This window comes from the organism of the source record quoted next, unplaced genomic scaffold, assembly GCF_019419815.1.
Source record: "Pyrus x bretschneideri cultivar Hongxiangsu unplaced genomic scaffold, Pyrus_bretschneideri_v1 Contig17, whole genome shotgun sequence".
NCBI classification, from domain to species: Eukaryota; Viridiplantae; Streptophyta; class Magnoliopsida; order Rosales; family Rosaceae; genus Pyrus; species Pyrus x bretschneideri.
Window position 1 is genome coordinate 5,342,833 of NW_025999468.1, and position 22,033 is coordinate 5,364,865.

The 22,033-nt window shown below is 34.3% G+C and overlaps 2 protein-coding genes and 1 long non-coding RNA gene across 5 annotated transcripts in view; 1 reads left to right on the forward strand and 2 right to left on the reverse strand.

Moving 5' to 3' along the window:
* Positions 1–5,278, reverse strand: part of LOC103967552 (agamous-like MADS-box protein AGL12) — a 34,555-nt gene extending 29,277 nt beyond the window's left edge. Inside the window, exons 1-5 of one of the 3 annotated variants that reach the window (XM_048581565.1) lie at positions 4,887–5,272; positions 4,593–4,680; positions 1,968–2,029; positions 1,107–1,206; positions 974–1,015 (exon numbers count right to left, since the gene is read on the reverse strand). In XM_048581565.1, the coding sequence (XP_048437522.1) occupies positions 974–1,015; positions 1,107–1,206; positions 1,968–2,029; positions 4,593–4,680; positions 4,887–5,068 (474 nt within the window). In that variant the 5' untranslated portion in view covers positions 5,069–5,272. Of the gene's footprint in view, positions 1–973; positions 1,016–1,106; positions 1,213–1,967; positions 2,030–4,592; positions 4,681–4,886 lie in introns of all 3 variants that reach the window. The other 2 variants (XM_048581564.1, XM_048581566.1) reach the window with 2 other exon arrangements.
* LOC103967547 lies at positions 2,688–3,553 on the forward strand. The gene is made up of 2 exons (XR_007257351.1): positions 2,688–3,132; positions 3,231–3,553. It is a non-coding gene; the product is annotated as an uncharacterized LOC103967547 (long non-coding RNA).
* A 5,720-nt stretch (positions 5,279–10,998) lies between the features above and the next one.
* Positions 10,999–13,408, reverse strand: LOC103967564 (12-oxophytodienoate reductase 2). Its single transcript, XM_009380829.3, has 5 exons — positions 12,924–13,408; positions 12,346–12,486; positions 12,105–12,235; positions 11,840–12,016; positions 10,999–11,685 (listed from the first exon to the last, which is right to left on the reverse strand). Exons 1-5 carry the CDS (start codon positions 12,998–13,000, stop codon positions 11,093–11,095), a joined length of 1,119 nt encoding a protein of 372 aa, XP_009379104.2. The 5' UTR covers positions 13,001–13,408; the 3' UTR covers positions 10,999–11,092.
* Positions 13,409–22,033: the final 8,625 nt, after the last annotated feature.

The following is a 22,033-nucleotide window of genomic DNA, read 5'->3' on the forward strand; positions in this document are numbered from 1 at the left end:
GTGATTTTCAAGTACCAAGGGAGTTAGGCAACATTAGTGAAAAGAAATAATACACTCTAAAACGCTAGATATAGGGATTTGAGGGCAACTCCAATTATGTTCTCTATTTTTTATAGCTCAATTTACTAAAAAGAGAGAAAAATTATTTTTGAAACTCTCTAAAAAAGTTTTACTTCATAATTTAGAAAGTCACAATGAATATGAGTCAATAGGAATTTAATTATTTATGAATAATAAAACTGAAACGTGGAGCATTTAATTACATAAAACCACTAGGAGCTCATTTCTCCCTCATATTTAGGAGCTCTTAGAGGTATCCCATCTTAGGAGGTGATAGGAGCATAGTTGGAGTTGATTTTTTTGAAATCCTCTCTAACATCTTCTACTTATTCAAAGAGAAATGACAACCACGCACATTTCTTCTTCTATGCACCTTCTTATATTGATAATAACTGAATTGAAACAATCAAACAGAACCAACTAATATGATTAAACAATGTGATTATTATTTTCCTATTTAAACAGAGAGCTATAATCTAATAACATAAATCACACTGTCAATCCAATTAAACTTATAAACTACTATGGTAGACATCTCCAATTGCACCCCCGCTCGCTCCCCTTCTCATTGATATAATATTAAAAACTTAGCAAAAATAATGGAAAAAAACTATTGTGCCAAACTGTTTTGGAACATTGATGGATCTTATCTAATGAAGTTGATGTATGTACTAACATCTCCAGCATTATATATAAGGGGTGTGCTATCCACACACCTCATTTTACTTCTCACATACCCCTTGATAATTTCTGTCCGTTGATCTTCTTCAATTCATCAGATCCGACGGTAGAAAATTCAAAATGTATGTGAGAAGTAAAATGAGATGTGTGGATATCGCACCTCTATCTACAATACAACACCAATGCATGATCTCATCAAAAAGTAAGTAGGGACTTTGGAAAGCAAACTTACCGAGTTCCTCAACAGCTGGATCTCTTGGAACAAAATGTCCATCTGCATACATAACATGAATTAAGTGTTGCTTAGATGTAATTTATGGATTGTGATAAATAATAATAGTGTAAGTGATGGATAAAAACGATACCTTTGTTGAGCGGACATGATAAATCCACGTTTCAAGATGTTTTTCAAGCACTTGTAATTCATCCAAAGTCATTGTCCCGGCACCTCCATCAAACATATACCTATACCTATAATGTTTTCATATGTAATCCAATTCCCTTAAAACCAAAATTACAACCATTACCAAACTAATCATACCTAATTAACCTGTTACTACGTATGATATGTTTGAAAGTTTACTTCTTCAATTCATAATCTTTGAGTTAAATTAATTTAAACTACAGGCCTTTTTCCTTTTTTTTGGTAAAATAACTAGACTTTTTGTGAGTATATTGATATTTTTACATTAGGGGAGGGGGAGTTCGGCTAAGCTATACAATGGGTAGCCTAATTTGGTATCGAATTCGCCATCCAAGAGATTTGAATCTAAGACCTCTCACTCCTAAGTAAAGAGGAATACCACTAGACCATAATATTGAGTGGCAAAATAACTAGACTTTTGACTTCGCTAGATTTAACTGTACTCCAAAAAACCTATTCGATATAGTTCAAGAAATGGAGTGCTTTATATAAGGGTCATAATTACAATTTGGTACATTAGTAGACTATACATGTGTCTAATATCTTAGTGGATAGGTTGTTGGGTTTCTACACAAGCGTTCTGGGTTCAAAACTCTTTCTTCTCTAAATTAATGTAATAGTTTCAAATTTTCCCCCTACCCCTTCATATTTTTTTTTATATTACATGGATTTAGCTCTATATATATTATTGTCATATATAATTGTTAGAAGTATATATGGATACAATCACATGCAAATATAAGTTCTATATATATTGATGTCATGATAATAAATAGGATAATATAATTTTACTTTGTAATACCTGAGACCTTTTTGTAGTATTTCAATCTCCTGTTTCATCAAGTTAATCTCCTTTTTCGCATCCTATATACCAATACAATAAGGGAATTCAAATTAGGTTTAGAAGGAAGAAGAAAAAAATCATAGATGGCATCCATGTAAATATGCCCTAAGTCAATCAAAAGGATTGTAATTATCGTAGATGCACCATGTAGGGTTTCATTTCTCTTTCCCTAATAGATGAGATGAAAGATAACATAATTAAAGTAAGAAATATAATTAATTAATTACAATGGATAATACTTACGTACACTCATGAAAAAAACCTATTTATCCCCCACTTATGATTAACGTATTTTTTTTACCATAAGAACTTTATAATTACAATCGTTCAAATCTTTAAATGATGATAACACTACAAAAATTGTAACTATTAGGGGCATTAGATTAGATGCGGATATGTTGATTTGCCTCTATTAATCTTCATTAGGAGCAGAAATAAATATTTGCCTCTATTACTACTTTTAGATGCGTAAAAAAATGCCTCTATTAAAATTTAGATATTAGAGGAGGATAAGTAAGCCTCTAATATATATTTTTTTTAATTTAATATACATTTCTAAATTCAACATATATTTTCCAAATTTAATAATTTCCATTAGGAGCGGATGTGAATATTTATACACTTATATTTAATTATTTGTGTATTTCCTTAACGTAATAAATAAAAGAAATTATCAAAACCCTATTTCTTTGATAACCGCACATCAATCTCCCATATTTTCTCCTCCTTTCACGGCACAAAGTTCCCCATCTCCCTTTTCCTTCATATTTCTTGTCCTGCTCTCTCTTTCTTTCCGAGATATTTTTTCTCTTATTTCCTTCTCCATTGCTTCTTAATATTGCTACCCTTCAGTATCGTTTGATTAAATTTTTTTTTTTTCTCTCGATCTGCTATTTAGCAGGTATATTTGACGGGGTGTGAAGAATTTGAAGTGAAATTGGTTATAAATCTCTTGGTTGTGTTCTTTATTTATCTTTTCTGTTTTATTTTTGTATACATTAGATGATGAATTTCATCATGAATCCAGATTGGATGAATTAGGTTTGATTTTTCTGTTTGTTTTGCAGGTTTTGTATGCTATTCGTATTGCGATGGGTGGATGTTTATCCTCGTTTCTTTTCATGTGAGTTCTACTCAAACATTGTTTTCATTATATTGCATTAATTTTATCTGTTTATATGATTTTGTTTTTCTTGTTTGTATGAAAATGTTGTTACCCAGAAATAGATCAAAGAATGGATCATGGAAGATGCATCATTTTGGTGTATTTGTAGAAATTGATCATGGAAGACGCATCATTTTGTTGTTGGGAATCAAAAGACCGGGTGCTGATTAAATATAAGAAAGTTTTCAAACTTTTTTCATTAATTTTCCTTAGATATAAGTTTTGCTATAGTCCCTTATGTACTACTTTCTGATTTTTATTTGTAATTATCCATCATGTGTCGATCGAAGTTTTTTTTTTTTTTTTTTTGGTAACTATCAATCGAAGTTTAATCTTGTATATCTAAAGAGTTTTGAATGAAAATTAAATTTTGATTCTACTTTTGATGGTATTGATCCCAGATGATGTATTATATTTGAACCAAAAAAATTAACAGGAAATGAAACCTAGTAATAATATCATTTACGGGGAATGAAAACGTTATTCAATTAAAACAGGTCCAATTATTTATTTATAGCATTCAATTGTAATATTTGTTAATAATATTAATAATATTATAATAATACAATAGGGGCAGAATTAAATGTCCTTATTGCAATCAAAACAGTAGGAGCGGAAATAATCATGATTAAGTGCGGAAATAGTATTAGTGACGCCACTTTTAGAGGCGATTATGTTATTCGCCACTCCTTTTTGGAGGCGAAAATCTATGATAAATGCCCCTAATAATGTTTAAGATGCCAATAAAATTCCCTTTAATACTTACAATTCTTGTAGTGTAAAGAGTATGAACAATTGCAATTATGAAGTTTTTACTACTTATATTAATTAAAAGTGAAGAAACAAGTAGGTTTCCCCACGAAGGAACACAAGCATTATCCAATTAGAAATATGTATTCATACGTAAAGTCATATATGCATGCATACATGAACATGAGTGGTTAGCTATGTATTAAAATACTAGTTAACACTCGAGTTTACTGTACTCGCATATATATGTGTGTATATTAGTTTGTATTTATTTGTATATTCAAGATTCCTGCAATTAGGTGTCTGACATTGTTCGGTCTTTCAAAAAGAAGTTGTGATTTGAGGAACATTATCATGTATATATGGTATTTTGTTTGTTTGTTTTTCTTTTATTTTTCTAGCTAAGCGTGTATGTTGTGTATTTAATTAATTTTTGTAATCTTGTAAGAATCATTCATAACCAGCATCTGATGCTGCACTAGCTTTAGGAATAATAATGAATGGCACAATAATTTCGTGTGTGTGTGTTTTCCTTAGAACTATGTGTATATAACATGAGAATTATTTTTTGATAAAAATAAATATGAGAAATTATTCAGTGTGATGAAACAAATAAATGACATAAATTGAAAAAGAAGCGACAAATTAAACAGCAAGAGGTATTGTACCAGAGTTTGTGTTTCCATGGTTTGCTCTGTCTGAGGTGCTCGGGTGGGCTTCATCTTCATGTACCTCTCAATAAGCCCTTGCATGCTTCTGCCATAATAAAAAACAAAGCAATATCAATCAGAGTTAATCTAAAAGCTAGATTTCTTAAAATTAATACAATATTAGTTCCAATTCTATTAATTTTTTGTAAGAGTACATGCACACCACTTAATTATAGGGCGTTTGAAACTATCTGCTAAACATTATACAGATACATTATTATTGTACAGAAAAAGGTAGAGAGAGCTTGAGACCCTTTGGTGGCTAGTTCAAAGAGCTTTCCTTGGGAGGAGAAAATGAAAACTCCAATCTCAGCATCACACAGCACAGACAGCTCCTTAGCCTTCTTCAGGAGCCCTGCTCGGCGCTTGCAGAAAGTAACTTGCCTGTGCACCGGGTTCTCGATCCTCTTCACCTGAACCTTTCCGCGAGCCATATCGAGCAATCGATATATCAAAAGTTGAACTGTATATATGTATGAGTATATATATGGCTGATACAAAAATTTGGTGGCTGTTTAATTTCCTCTGCAGACAACCTCCCACTAGTTTGAACTAGCTTCGAGGTTGTTGCAATCCTCCTCTCTCGGAACTTAGAACTGACGTACGGTTTGCCTCTAAATATCAAGAGCTTAGTGCCTTATATAACCTCACGTGGATTCCAATCTATATCTTCAACCGATGATTAAGAATAATGCGCACCTACTTTCACAAATCACTTAGCTTTGTTTATCATTTAATTAGTTTAACCTTACACATAATCATCTCTTTTTATTCTATCATGCTCTCTGTCTCCAACGGAATTTCAATCCCCCCATTTCACAAAGTTAATCACATTACCCCACATTGTTTATCAATGGTTAATTTAGTTATTACCTTATAATATATAGTATGTGAATCCAGCACAAATCAAACTTCTCTCTGCAAGCTCTCTACTACTTATATGTAAAACGCAAACTAATAAAATCTCTCGCTACTTACATTTATTGGATCACGTTACTTGGAAGCTGGATCTTTAATTACCAAAGTAAAACTGATTATTCCTACATTAATTTGTGTGTTCACTAATTAGGTGAATTCATCTAAGAATTCCGTTAACTTTTAGGGTTAGATTAGAATTACTTGTTCATCTCGTTGATTTGTAAACCAAGAACTTATTTGTACTCTAAATCACTAACTTCTGCAAACATGTCAAATCCTAAATCATCCAATTCTCTAAATTCGAGAATCACTCTCTATTAAAAAGGTGAAATATAGCATGTCACGCTCATTGGATGGCCATTGCAGCACTAGATTTGGTATCCTCGGTGACCAATGACCATTCAACAGTCTCTCAGCTGAAGGAAAAGTGTATTTGTGGGACGGTTGAAGTCTAGTCAGCATGCAATTTGTAAGCTTTTGTTTTGTATTTTTTTTATTTTTTTATTTTTTTTATCATGTGATGCCCATCAATCTCTCTAATGATCCAATGAGCTGCCCATGTTGGGTTGTTAGCTTTTGCCTCTTCTTTTTCCACATCCCTTTGGCCTTCTCGTCACCCATTTGCCTTTGTTTTTGTGACAAACCATTGCATGGTTTAAAGCCTTCCAAGCTTATTATACAGTTAAAAAAGTGATTGCTATTCAAATATTAATTTTTTTCTTTCATACACTTTTTTTTTTCTCTCACATGCCTCTTCATTGTAATCATCAGATCAAATAAAGTGAAGTAGATCAATGGAGAATGAACACAAATTAACAAGAGTGTGAAAAATAAAAACCGGTGTGTGAATACATAGCATTATCCTTTAAAAATTAGAGTGCCTTGAAATATTTTATGTTCTGAGTATTTTAATCGTTAGATTGAAATATTTCATTATGTGGGGTATTGTAAAAATCCCTTTAACATTTTACTTTTTCCATCAACTTTAGTTTTTTTGAAAAAAAAAAAAAAACACTCCAAACGTCAGGTCAGCTTTCTCCACTGTCTCCCTAGAACTTTTTTAATTTCAAAGAATTCAGTTGTTATTATTTTTCTTCATCTTAGCTTAGAAGCCAAGAATAATCCTGTCAAATCCCTCACGTTCAATACAATACAAAAGAGATTTCTCTTTGACATCTGCGATCAAATAGGCTGCATGAAGTGGCTTACATAGCCGCCGCGTGGATGCATATTGTTCTTTTGCAGTGTAAAGCTTGATTCCAGAAATCTTTTGCTAACACTCTCACCTAGCCACTTATTAGGTTTCAAAAGTTCGAAAGTATAAGACTCTAAACAAATGCCACTATGCACAAGCAGTTTCTTTTTAATTTTCCAATTAACTAAACCTTTGTGCCATTCGTATGAACCAGTAAGCCAAGATTCCATCATCATTTTCGGCCTTAACTTGAAATGCTTGAAAAAGAATACAGGTGAAACCTTAAACAGTCGCATGGACGTACGGTCCGTCTCGTGCTCTATGATCTGTTATTTTCAAGTTGAAATATTATAACTGCTAGAGCCTAAGGTGAGAAAAGAGATGGAAAGATGCGGGAAAATAATGTGTAGCGAATTTTTAACATGCCACGCTCTTTGGTAGAATTATCAGAGAGCCGGGCTAAAGGTCCACTCCAACAACATTATATTGTTCTCAACTTGATAATTATCATCTGCACAATCCATCAGGTGTGAGATTTTATCACAAAAAATCTCGATGTTAGTAGAATATTTAAACTCTTTTTTTCTCATTAATACGGTCGATGTATGACATTTCAACATGCCTCCTCACGTGAGACCCAATTAATGGATTACACGTGAGAGATCCACACATCGACAACCACGTAGAGTCAAGGAGACTCACCCTACACGTGGGGCCAAGGAACCCACCATCATCGCGCGGGGCTAAGAGGACCCACCCATCACATGGCAGTACAATACGAACCCATTCCCTGGCTCTGATACCATGTAGAATTATCAAAGAGGCGAACTAAAAGCACACTCCAACAATACCGATATTGTCCCCAACTTGGTAATTACCACCTGCACAATCCGTCAGGTGTGGGGTTTTATCACAAAAGGCATCGGCGTTAGTTGGAGTGGGATTAGGATATTTAAACTCTTCTTTTATCATTGGTTAGTGTGGGACATTTCAACATCTCTCACGTGTGGTGAAATTTCAATACGCCCTCTCGCATATGGACAACATAAATGAAGTGTCGTGGAGTTTCATTTGAACTGTGGTCGTTGGGCTTCATATGTGGGGTTAGGGCAACTTGACTTTGATATCATGAAGAAAGTTGAAGTTTCATCATAAAATTAATTGAAAATATAAAGAGTAACTCAGCTACTTATAAGTTCATGCCCTATCAACAATCATTCTATCACAAAATTGGATAAACATAAAAGTTTATATATCTGTAAAAACCAAAGTCGTGAATATCAACTGTTTAGCTCTTTTGGCTAGATTTTACGTTAGACAAGACAGGTTAATTTAAGAATGATTCTAGAAGCTTTACCCCTTAATGTGTATAAGTTGTAGATTCTAATTTTATAATTATCTATGTTGTACACAGTTACATACTAGTAGCAGTGAGAATTACAATTTCTACATCGTATATGTAGTTTAGACTTTCCTATAATTTCCAAAATCCTAAATGTATTATCTACACTAAGACTCCTTACTCACATGCGAAGAGGAATACCACTAGATCGTAGTCTGTGTCTTCCTTATTAAAGTCAATCATTCCTCAAACAATAGCTTCTGCATGTCTGTGTCGTCCTCTTCGCCTATAAATCCCAAATATTGCTCACTTCCTCAAATTAACCGATTCCAACTATCTTTTTCGGCTTCGTCGGCTTAAGCTCTTTCTTGTAAGTCATGATCTGTGGAAATTTGTTGATGGCTCATTCTCTCTCTTTTCTCCTACTATTCTTGACCCTAAACACAAAATAGATCATGCCACTCATGCAACTCAAATTCCTAATTTTGATTATACTTTTTAGACTTTCTCCTAACTGTGGACTTATTATTTGGCGTATAACATATAATACGACGGATTTAAACAATAATATTTGCCTTTTGATTAAACTAAATGAGTTTAATACGTGAAATGTCTGAAAATATCACACACTTCCAACAGTGCTAAGCTTGTATCTGAGGACCAAATTGGTGCTCGACTTGCGACATTAGCTGGCAACCTCTAGCCAAGTGCCTTCACCGTTACAACAGCACAGACATTCCACACTTTTTGTTAGAGCCCAGTTCATGCAGGCTACTGATATTGGTATCCTCGTACTAGCATGCCCGACTCACCTCATGACTGGCTAACCTTCCTCCATTCAAAGCCGCAAACTTATTTGAGAAAAATAAATTTACAAGTTTGCTTTATTGGTTAGGGGTTTTCATTTCAAGTTTGCTTTATCGGTTCGGGGTTTTCTCAGTAAACGTAATTTTTCTTGCCTTAAGTAGAAGGCTATGTTCTCCTCGGTTGATGCAGAAACTACTTTAATTAGTATAAGGTGCTCGTGAACTTGTTGTACAGGAGGACCCGGGAACAAAACCAGCAGAGAGGGTATGGTCTTCGATTAATGTTGGTAAGAAATATACGTCAGGAACTCGGGAGAGACTGCGGAATGAACTGTAATAAGTGATTTTGACGTACTATTTCCTGAAGGTGTTGAACATGGTTTTAGCCTTTTTCTTCTTTGATTCTCTTTTGTTGAAATAAGCAACCCGTCCGTTTAACCCATGAACTATTATTCTGGTTGAAACTGACTTCTTAAATTATTTTTTTAGTAAATTAACTTTTTGAACTACTTGAAATCAGTCAATTAACCCCGCATTATCAAATTCATGTTGGAATTTAAGTAAATTAACAGAAACTCTAATCACAATTCACAATATGTATATATTTATATATCCATCGTTAGTCTCAAATTTACAAATGATCGTTAGTCTCAAACCTGAAGAAGCCATGGATGTCAAGTAGTTTCTTCTAACCACTAAGAGACCTTATGTTTAGATGGTGATAGAGCCAAGAATGCTGAATGTATTTCTCTGTGAGCAGGGAACTCTTGCACTTATAGAAGCAATGGCAGCCAACTCCCATCTATCATGGAGGGTTGGTTATTTATTTATTTTTTTTGCTTCAAATCCCTATCATGTAGAGGTGGTTGTGATTAGTGCTTCCTTTCAAATGCACAATGAAAGTATACCCCTCAATTATATGATGTAGCTTTCTACGTATCCAAACACTTATTAATTTGTATTACCAACATATTATTTCTCCTTTATCTATAACTAGTTGAGTCCGCATAGAATTCTTACAATTCGATGAAATTTCATTAACTTTTCCGTCAAATACTAGCACACTTTACCCCTCAAGATTGAATCATGTGCTGATCACTGTGGAGCAAAAAATAATCCAAAAAATATGGAGATGACACGTCGATTTTTGGGTTAAAAAGACAAGATTAACCTTGAGGTACACCGCGATTCCCAAGTGCATGCAACGAACAATAACGACTCAATCAAGAAAGAGTCAAAGGTGATCAATATGAAATTTATTCCACATTCCTCTCATTACTCTTTATCAATCCCTTACGGATTTTATTCAAAAGGTAACTCCCAAAACTTTCTATTTAAATTAGGAATATTTGCCATGTTAATTGTAAGATATTATTTTGCATAATATTTTGCAATTATCACCCAAATACACCAGAAAAGGCCACCACTCCTCACCCTAAGGGCCGACCACTCTCTTATAAATACCCCTCTTATCCCACTAAAATACTAAGTCATTTGCAGCCCGCAAACTCCTAAATACATTCTTTTCAGAATTATAACTTTAACATTAGAGATTCTTTGGCTAAAGCTCCCCCAAATTCATCGTGGGCACGTGAGACCTTTGGCCATAATCAAAGGTTTTATGATTTTGCATGTGCATTTTTCGTCAAAGAAAGAGACGGCGGAAATTTGCATCCACAATCACGTGCCATATTTAACAGCAAAATGGATAAAATTTCATCGAATATGATGGTGAGGAGTTAATTGGCTAATTTAAATAGTTCAAGGAGTTAATTTACCAAAAAAAATAATTCAAGGGGTCAGTTTTAACTGAGATAATAGTTCAAAGGGTCAAACTAGTTTATAATGTAAATAGGTTTCAAAATGTAAGTGCATATGTATACATATACAAATTCCATGTACATTACCAAATGCTACTGTTACATTGCAGGAAAAAAATCGGGTGGGATTTAGATCGGGTGGGATTTAGATTTGTCTAAAGAGATTGATGCATGTTTCTAAATTTACTTTGTTGTTAAAGTATATTTTTGCGTGTTCTTGATAAAACAGCGTGTATATTTTTGCCGAGTCATAATACACCAAACCTAGTTAACCAACTGAGAATGTTCAATGCAACAGGATAAACATTTAAGAACATCAGTGCAGGTATACAGGTATAAAAGTACAAGTGTTCAAGCTTCCACATTTAATTGGATACTTAAACCGTGGTTTCAAGAAATGGATAATCAGTGTAACCAATTACCGGATCAGATGTGTAGAACGTATCTCGATTGTACTTGTTTAGAGGAGCGTTAAGCTCAAATCTCTTTGGCAAATCCGGATTAGCCAAGAACCAACGACCATAAGCAATAAGATCTGCACGGCCTTCAGCAATGGCCTTGTTCCCATCTTCCCTTTCGTAACCACCTGCAGCGATGAAGGCACCCTTGAATGCTTCTCTCATTGGCGCAAGACTATCGGAGCTTTCGCTTATATCTCCCGGTGTCATCATTCTTGGCTCAATCACATGGCAGTACAGGATCCCGTATTTGTTCAAGGATTCCGCCATGTAAAGGCCTAATGCGTTAGGATTCGAATCCCCTGACTCCATATAGTCGGCAAATGGAGATAATCGAAGTCCAACTTTGTCTGCTCCTATCTCATTAGCAACAGCTTCAACGATTTCCAGAGCAAATCGACAACGATTCTCTAGAGATCCACCGTATTGGTCTGTTCGATCGTTCACTTGGTCTTTAAGAAACTGATCAATAATGTAGCCATTGGCCCCGTGAATTTCAACCCCGTCAAAGCCTATACATACATATCAGACAAGCATTTTCGTCATGCATTTCTTCAAGTACCTTCTTGTATTCCCTTAATTTACTACATTTAACAGATTAAGCTTAATCCAATTTGAAGTTTATGCAAATTTTACCATTTCATGTTTAAATAAAAGATTGATTACCAGCTTCGATAGCATTCCGTGCAGCAAGTCTAAAATCATTCACAATTTGTGGAATTTCATTTGTCTCTAATCGCCTTGGAGGCGTGAATTCAGCAACGTCAACACCATTAGACAGTAGCTGGGGGGTCAGTGGCTTGTCAGTGCAAGAGATTGGAGCTTGCCCATTGGGCTGGAAACCTGTTAGTAGAGAGGAGAGTTAGAATCACAACCTGAACACAACACAATATGTGGGATCATTGAAGGTGAAGTGCAGGGAGAAACGCACCGCTATTTGAAACCCTGCCGGCATGCCAAATCTGACAGAAGAAGATACCGCCTTTAGTGTGAACAGCGTCAACAACTGGTTTCCATGCTTCGACTTGCTCCCTTGTCCAAATACCAGGCATATCCACGTACCTTCAGATCAGATATTAAGGAAACAAAAGTGTCATCCCATCAGACGTTGCAAATATTAATGTAGAAAGCAGACAATAGCACTACTCGAAATGTATCATATGTTTGCGCACCCTCGAGCAGTATCCGAAACTTCGACAGCTTCAGCTATGAGAAGACCCCCTTTTGACGTTCTCTGCGAGTAATATAAGACGGCATGTGGCTGAGGAACATTGTTGTACGATCTCTGTCTAGTCAGCGGTGCTAAAACAATCCTGGAAATTTAGGACAGAAATCATGAAGTATGAATGCAGACTGCAACACATTGCCAATTCACAAGTTCAACAACTTACTATAAGATGCCTTTTTGCGACTATATGAAGGTTTTTGCGACGATCAAAATGCATACAAACAACTTCATTTGATGAACAACCAGTTAACTTGTTATACAAAGCGATGACCGCTCGAACTAAATTAGGACATGTATGATTACTATTTCGTTTTTAGTTCTAGTTAGAGATAGAGGTGAAATACGAAACTAAAAGCGATATGGGGGATATCGAACCGGCTCTTAGTTATTTCTTGTTAGCCAAGTGGGGATTTCCACAAACGCTGCTAGGCTTTCTTTAAGCAGAGGAGTGCCATACTATGGCAAATTCATCCACCAAGAAAATAACCCGATATACAAATTTAGAAGAAAAAGAGAAAATACCTGTGAGAAAGATCGAAGTTTCCCAGTTTGTAGGGAGTAAGGAGAGGAATTGTGGGAGGTGCTGGTTGAGCAGACATATCCGTTGTCAGACCTAATCTTGGTCTTGCACTTAGTTTTTGCGTTTGCTTTTGGTTGTGCTGCAAATGAATGGAAGACCCCGCATCACCAGTTAATTTTTTCTTTTCTTTTAACAGATGATATTATCTACTTTCATATCAACTTCAACTCTTAGAGTAGGTCCTAAAATTTCTCTTCTATTCTTCCCCCATTTCTTTCCAACCCTTCTGCTAAAATTGGGTTAAGTGTTAGAACTTAAAAAAAACTCAAATACCAGCCAAAATTTAGCCCAAAACTAATGGTGACTCCCACATGTGAAAATGGACTAAAGAGAGTGAATTGGACTCGTCAGCCTGTACGCGCTAAGCCCATATACACTAGGCCTGCTCAGCTTTCCTAGCCCACCCACTCGGGCTTGTCTTTTGGTTGTCTAATAGAAGTGATGAGCCTAACAGCTCTTTATGTGATCTTGTGGCCACAATCAAATAGGTTGTTGGTTGATCCAACGGTCCACATTCAATTTTTTTTTTAGTTTTATATTTATATATTTATTGAATCCAATGGCTAAAATAATTTTAAAAAAAAATTATTTAACTCAAAATTCACCCAAAAACTCTATAAATACTTATGTATTTGTTCAAACATTCACACAAAAGTCACTTTTGTCCTACAATTCTGCCAATTTTTCTTTGTATCATCTTCCAAAACCATTTCTTCCCATTTCCAAATTTTTCTATCATGTGTTTCATATTCTTCCATAGTATTCATGAGTTTTATATGTCAATTTTATGATTTTTCAATATTTATTTGAATTTAAATATTTTAAGTTAAAATGTTCATAAAATTAATTTAAGATAGTTTACATAATTTTTTTTAAATAAAGTTAATTTAAAAAAAATTAGCCTAAATTCATTCTTTAATAATTTGGAGCTAAAATTTTAGGCCATAATGGTTGGAACAGAAAAGTTGTTTCTGGGTTAAAAGCTAAACTTTATGGGCTAAAAATTTTAGGTTTTAACTAAGGGTTGGAGATGGCCTAAAGGGAGGGAATGAGCTTAGTCTTATAATGAGCTATCAATAATTTAATTCAAATTTGCCGTTGGTGAGACACAAACCTAAGACCTCTCACTTACAAATAAAAGAGGAATACCACCATATTGTAGTACTAAGGGCTGGTTTGGAATTGTGATGCTTTTATAAAAAAAGTAGCTTATTAAAAAAATTTGGAACACTAAATGTGTTCAGTAAAAAAAAAAAAAACACTATTATCAATAATAGTAGAAAAGCATAAAAAAAAGCAAAAACATGATCTACCATGCTTCTAAAAAAAGTGTTTTTTCCTTCACAATATAGTAATCGGTGCTTATTTAATGAAATTTTTAAATGGCAAGTATACTCCCATATCTTTTACCAAATTACAATTTTTATCCCTATATTATTGTCTTTAATAATTATTATATCACGTTAAATACCATATCATTTATATACAAAAATTCTACGATGTTGTTTTCAAAACATCAGATACTTCAGAATTTTTAACCATTAAAATTTTAATATTTTTAATTTTATTCAAATATCTAACGCCGAAAATTTTGGAGTATTCTTTACTGTGTCGTATTAAAAAAAAAACTAGCCTAATTTAAAAGCCTTTTCACATGTAAGTTGCCGATGACCAAATACTTTCAAAGTGAAAAGTAATGCCAGGAAGACTAATTTGTAGACAAATAATATGTTACTAATAAAAATAAACATATTTATCAATGACTTAAGTTAAAATTCAATTATCAACTTTCATATTGTTTAATTTATAAAATTTAGCCTACAAACCGTACTCATTTAAAAAAGAACAACTTATTCAAACTACTCTTATATTTGTCTGGACGTGATCTAGGTCAATGATGTGGAACCAACTTTTATAAGCCAATTTGATTACGGCATAAATGTTGTGACTTTACATGAAAAAGACCCCAAATTATTCAGGATTACGTTTTTTTGGTGTATAACTCCCCACGTGATTGCAAACGTCACCAAAACCCTCCATCATTGGTCTAGATAAACATTCTGCCATATCTGTCCAACCACCAAAGCCAAGTGTTACCCTTTCATAATTTTTTTTAGGGCAAAAGATTGTTTATTATTTTTATATTTCGTGATTTTCAACATTTAGTACATTCAGTTTTTTTTATTCCAGAATCATACATAAAATATAAATTTTGAGACAGTCTTATACATCCGTTAATCAAACTGTTAAGTCTTCCATTAACCGATGACATGACATCCACGTAGACAATGACCGGGTGCCACGTGTCAATAAGAATCCCACATGGATATTAAAAAAATTTAAAATTTAACATTTTAAAATTTACAAAAAAAAAAAGAAAAAAAAAAATTCTGGCGTTCACCCCCTCTGTCCCTCCCAACCCCCTCCCTCATTCTCCCTCCCTTCTCTTCCGCGCACCCATCCATCCCCACCCCCCCCCCCCCCCGGCACACCCACCCATTCCCCTCCTTCTCCCTCCATTCTCTCCTCTGTAGTCCACACGGAGCTCTCCCACCCATCCCTCTGATTCCTAACCCTGACCTCAATCTGGTCTAAAAAATTAAAAATCTGGAATTGCAGGTCGTCGAACTTGATGGGTCCTTGAGGGGCCTTCGATCTCGCCTTCGTCCCAGTCCTCAAAGTAGGTGGAGGAAGGTTCGAAAGATTTGTGGATGGAGAATTCGAATTGGGAATCTAGTTGGGATCCGGGTCATGTATGGAAGGATTAGTGGAGGGAGATGGGTCGGGTTAGGAGGTGGTGGTGAGGGGCTGGTATTGCCGGCGTTGGGACGGGAGACCGAGACAATAGTGGCGCTCGGCAACTCCTCGAAAATCTGAGCGGGCTTGAAGGACGACAGACTGCAGAGAAAGGAAGAGGGCGGCATTGCCAACTCCAATCGCATTTGGAGGTAGCAGGACCCGTCCCCGAGATTAACTGCTCCGATTCCATTTTCCCGTTTCGAGGACTTGGAGATTGATCTGGGGAGAGAGAAGGGAGTGGAGGTGAAGAGGGTGGAGGAAAGGAAGAGGTGGGTCTGGAAGTTGGAGAGGGAGGAATGGGGGCGTCTGAAGAGGTGGGTCGGAGAGTTGGAGAGGGAGCAGCTCGTCCACTGCGAAGGGTGGAGGATAACTTTTTTCTTTTTAATTTTTTTTTTAATATCCACGTGGATCTTATTGACACGTAGCGCTCAATTATTGTCTACATTGGTGTCATGTCATTAGGTAACGGAAGACTTAACAGTTTGACTAACGGATGTATGAGACTATCCCAAAATTTACACTTTAAATATGACTTCGAGACGAAAAAAACTTGATGTACTAAATGTTGAAAACCACAAAATATGAGGATAGTAAACAGTTTTTTACCCTAAAGAAAATTATTAAAGGGTAACACTTGGCTTTGGTGGTTGGATAGATATGGCAGAATGTTTATCTAGACCAATGATGGATGGTTTTGGTGAAGTTTGTAATCACGTGGGGAGTTATACACCAAAAACCGTAATCCTATATAATTTGGGGTCTTTTTCATATAGTCACAACATTTATGCCGTAATAAAATTGGCTTATAAAAGTTGATTCGACATCATTGACCTAGATCACGTCTAGACAAATATAAGAGTAGTTTGAATAAGTTGTTCTTTTTTAAATGAGTAAGGTTTGTAGGCTAAATTTCATAAACTAAGCAATATGAAAGTTGATAATTGAATTTTGACTTAAGTCATTGATAAATGTATTTATTCTTATTAGTAACACATTATTTATTATTCTTATTAGTAACACATTATTTGTCTACAAATTAGTTTTTCTAGCATTACTCTTCACTTTTAAAGTGTTTGGTCATCGGCAACTTACATGTGAAAAAGGCTTTTAAATTAGGCTAGGTTTTTTTTTAAATAAATAAAATTACATATGCATGGTTTGGTGTCTATGATTGGTTTGGAATAGAAACCTCATTATATCCACAGCATGTTGAAGAAAAAAATATATAAAAAAATAGATATCAAACTTCAAAAGTAGAAGTTGGGTAGTATGTTGGATTTTTTGAGTAGAAATCTCATTCTATCTCACTATCCCACGTTGCTCATCATCAGTAGTTTCTCACACTTTATAATACTTAATCCTTCTTACGGAGTGATTGGGAAGATGGACTATGAAGAGCAAATTTGGGTTTTAAAAGAACTCATCCTTTCAAAGAATTCTGAGAACCTTGTTAGAAGTCAAGTTTTCCGAGGACCGCAAAGTCAAGTTTTCCAATGCTATTTTATCCGTTTAACATAGTTTCTTTTTATTCATACTATGCTAATATACTTTGTTGCAATTTATTGTTTATTATTCAAGTTTATTTCTATATACATATTTTTGTCCTTGATTGTTGATTATTATGCAGTATAGTATATTAAGGGAACTTCTATAATCCCTCTCAAATTGATAGGATTAGGGGGATAAGGTGTTTGACAAAAAAGGAGGGGTACGTTTGTTTCATTTCCCTTTTAAATAAGAGAATCTCTCTTGCAACTAAGACATAGTTATAATGACATCATACATTAAATAAGTATTTCACGTGCTTAAAAAATGTACCATCGTTTCTAATCCTCAGTGGATGAAAAGTGCGGTCAAATGGCTTCTACATCTTAAGAACAATAGGAACAACTAGGATCAATTGGTTGTACTTTATATAGGGATAAGCATAGTTTATATTTTCACATATGTTAATAACATTTTAACTGCAGTTCATTCGGCCCATGTATACTAAGGGTGGGTTCGGTTCCAATCGATTTCCTTTTTTTTGTCAAAATCGAAAACCAAATTGAAATTACTATTTTGTTCAGTTAGGTTTTCTTTTTTTTTCCGATATTTATTTGGTTTGGTTAATTTTGATTGGCTTTTTCTAGTTTGATATGAGTTCGGTTCAATTGCTTTTATTTGAAATTTATTTATTTTAAATGAATCTGAAACCAATAGAACAAGAAGGCAAACATTTTAAACCATTTTCTGACTTACTGGCTACATTTAATTCAATCCAACAACAGACATTTTATTCTAGTAGGGAAGACCTGCATACAATCCAAGGTCTAAATCCAAACTTGGTCAGCTGATCTATACCAGCGCATATATACCTATCTGAACCACCAAAACCGAACCAACCAATTTTGATTCGGTTCAGTTTTTTACGGTTTAGTTCTGCACTAGAAAATGTGCCCGCACGTTGCTGCGGGACTTGAATGCATCACCTTGAACTGCACGAATAAGATACATTTTACCTAAATGAAGAGAAGAATAGATGAGTGAATGCGGCAGTTGATACGTACTTATTACATCAATTACTATGACTAAATGACGTGTCAATTCCATCATTATGCAATAAAAAAACGTAGGGCTAACGAATATGACCAATCATTCTAACATTCTTCCTAGCTTATCCAATCTAGATGACAGAAATGGCTAATTTCGTTGACCAATTAACCGGATTAGCTAACACTTCCTAAAGAGATATTCTTCATGCTTCACATCTCTTAACTGGAGCTGTAATAGAATTCTAGCATAGTATCCCCAATGCTATTGAATTGGATGACGGAAATGCTGAATTTCTAAATAGCTCATCATATACTTGTGATTTGTGAATGAAGATTTTGTATTCATGAATAACGATCAAATGCTTGACAATTATCGTGCTACATAATTATCAATCACATATTTAAAATCCAGGCACAAAAGCTTTAGAAAGATAAATAAAAAAACCCATATAACTAAATAGGCTTTGAATATGCTATCAGGGCACATAATTATATACCTAAAAATGGCAACAAACCAGCTTCTTCCTCACACGACCCGACTTTCTGAAATTTTCCAAGAACATAAATCCATTAGCAATTGAGAGAAATTCGAGATATATATATAAATCAAGAAGCAGAGGAGTAGAATGTTCAAACCTAATTACACTAGAATCTCAAAACGACCTATGCCCCGGAAATAGCCATGCCCTATTGCTTCTCCTCGTTCCCAGTTTGCTCTGAAATGGGGGTGTGACTCATAGTTTGATCTGGAATGGGAGTTTGACTTCTAGTTTGTTCTGCAATGGGAGTTTGAGTTATAGTTTGCTCTACAATGGGAGTTTGAATCTTGACCGAATAAAATTATTGATCAAAATCATTCTATTTATTAATGCTTGTTCAGAGATATAATCATACCAAACAGAAAGACTCAATCCATTGCTAACATCAGCAACCCTAATTTCCCACCAAAAGAACTTAGCTCAATAGATTTCTTAGGAAACAATTCTTAGTCCCTGCGAACCACGAACTACGCAACCGAAACAGAAATGGATTAAATAAAAGCACTTTGAGTAAAGAAAACAAAGTGAAATCTGTTTTCCATCCAAATAATCTTTTAGCTCTCCGTTCAACACTTTTGATATGTTTTATTTCAAATGGTTTCTGGAATCAGTCATCTCACAGGGTATTCTGACTCTCTTTTTCATTCATTTCACGCAAACCAATCATACATTTAAAATAGGGCTTGGATAGCCTACTGTAAACTACACAAAAAAAGATTTAGAACTTGGTTTAGCGGCTGAAAATAATTTGTGCCTCCAAATAATAATGCTTACCCATAACCTAGAATTTAAAATTAGCATTTTGTGGCATTTGGATGTGAAAACTGAAGCGGCAGGTGGCAGCAGTGGTACCAAATTACAATTCTAAATCTAGCAACAGAATCCGGCTGATAATTAACCCAGAATATAAAATCTAAATAAGTTAGAGCAAAAATCACCTCAAATCTTTGCTTCTCTTGTACTTTGGTATTATGGGGTTGACTTGTAAACGGTAGATAAAGTCTTGAAAACCAAGAATGAAAAGCATTCTTTCAGTTAATCAAAAACCATTCATAAACGGAGTATGACATGTAAACAAAAAATAAATCTTGGAAAGCAGACATAAACAAACTTCAATCACAATTACTTTAATACATATATTAAATTTTGATATAAAAAACATTAACTAATGCAGGAAGAACATTTGTGCCTTAATGGCGTGAGAAGTACTCAAAACAAACTTTGTGATGTGTAAACAGAAAATGATCATGCTCTCCAACCTAATGCAGAAAAAACATTTGAATTCTTCCATGATATCCATGATTTGCACATATTTATATACCAATTGAGAATAACAATTTAAAGCTCCCACCCACCCCTTCTCCCCCACCCGAAAAATTCACCTAAAAACCACATTAACCGCCACAGTTTAAGAATCCAGATTACATTTTTCAACAAAAAAGAATCATCCTTCAATTATTAGCCTAAATATTGATTTGCAAACACAATGTAGCAAAAGAGTTGTTCAATAGCTCATTTTGGATTATAGGAAGTCCATTCAAAGAACTGAAAAAGCATAAATGAAAATATTCAAGAACCAACCTTTTTTGGAAACCGTTAGTTAAATCAACTCAGAATTCAAAACTAATATAGATTGACGGTGAAAAAAGGTATTCGCACACACATAATGCAATACACATGTGTAATATACAATTGAGTAAGATATTTTGATGCCATGTGGATCATTAACTGTTCCCTTGAGCCACAATTTTATTTGAATTAATGTACTAAAGATTAATGCTATGTACATTGAAAACGTCGAGTGATTGTTATATCAAAAGATTTGACCACACAGGTAGGCCATGCGGCTTTGGATCGATATTAGTACACTTACATGCAAAAAATTATGAATATTGATTGGTTTATTAATAACGTTAATGAAGATTCTTGTTTTTGGCGTGTCTTAATGAATGTTGTTTTGTTACGTCGTTTTATTACTTAACATTATTAGTTAAATTTAAATACATAATGTTATGATAAAATGATTTAAACTTAACGTTATTGGTAACACCATACAAAGTTTCAAAAAACAACATTGAACTTAACTAAGTTTGATGTGAGGATTATTTTGAATTTAAATCATAGATCTCTGCTCTAATCTGTGCACACACAGCATACGCATTTTAAAACAAATAATAACAATCACAAAAGAACCAACAGAGTGATGGCATAAAAATCTCAAGCATGTGGCATCATTTGTCAATGAACAAAAATAAGATGTATCATGTATTGTAGAGGAATAGATAACTGAGAATTCCATTCAGAGTCACCACAATGACAACAAAGAATAGAAGCATGAACAAAAACATGCAAAACAGTGTTTTTTGCATAGAGGTTGTAACACTGAAAAAGTAGCAGAGCAGGAGGAAAAAGAGAAATGGATAGCAAGATGGTAGCCAAAAGAGAAAATCAGAGTTATTAATATCTTCTTAGCTCTCCTAATTTAATAATTTAGACTCAAAATAAATTCTGTCAGATGTCTTTCCGAATCCATTTTTTGAGAAAGATGGTACTGTCCAAGAAGAGCGGGACTTTTCCTTTCTAAAAAATGGAAGCCGACAGCAATCATGAATAAAAGTGGGCAGAGAATATAAAATTCTACTTATCTTTTCTTGTGGCTTTGGTGGGTTTGGCAAATGGTTTTTTTTTTTTTTTTTTTTTTAAATAGCAATGGACGGCAGCAAGAAAGGGGGAGAGCAGACAGGCAGCAGAAAAGCAAGAAATAATCAAATTGGACTCGAACTTACCAATTTCTATTCAAATAAACTGAAAAAAGGAGTTGGAATCAAACTAACCTCCGTTTTCTATATGCAGCAAACTGCATCTTGTTTTTGCCTTCGTTAGCAACATACCATTGGCTCTGTACACACCAAAAAAACATAGTAAACACCTCATTTATTACTAATAACCATTTCAATTAATTTACTATTTAGACAAATTTTTCAACGATTCCGAAGCTCAGATAAAATCTGCAGGAGAAAATTGAGATTATATGCAATTGTATGTCAAATAACCTGAAAAATACCATATATCCAATATTAAGTGCATACACCTATAAACTAATCTTTATATATTCTTTAAAATAATACAAATCAATGTAATCTAAAACATTGAAAACATTATCATACAATTAAAGAATAA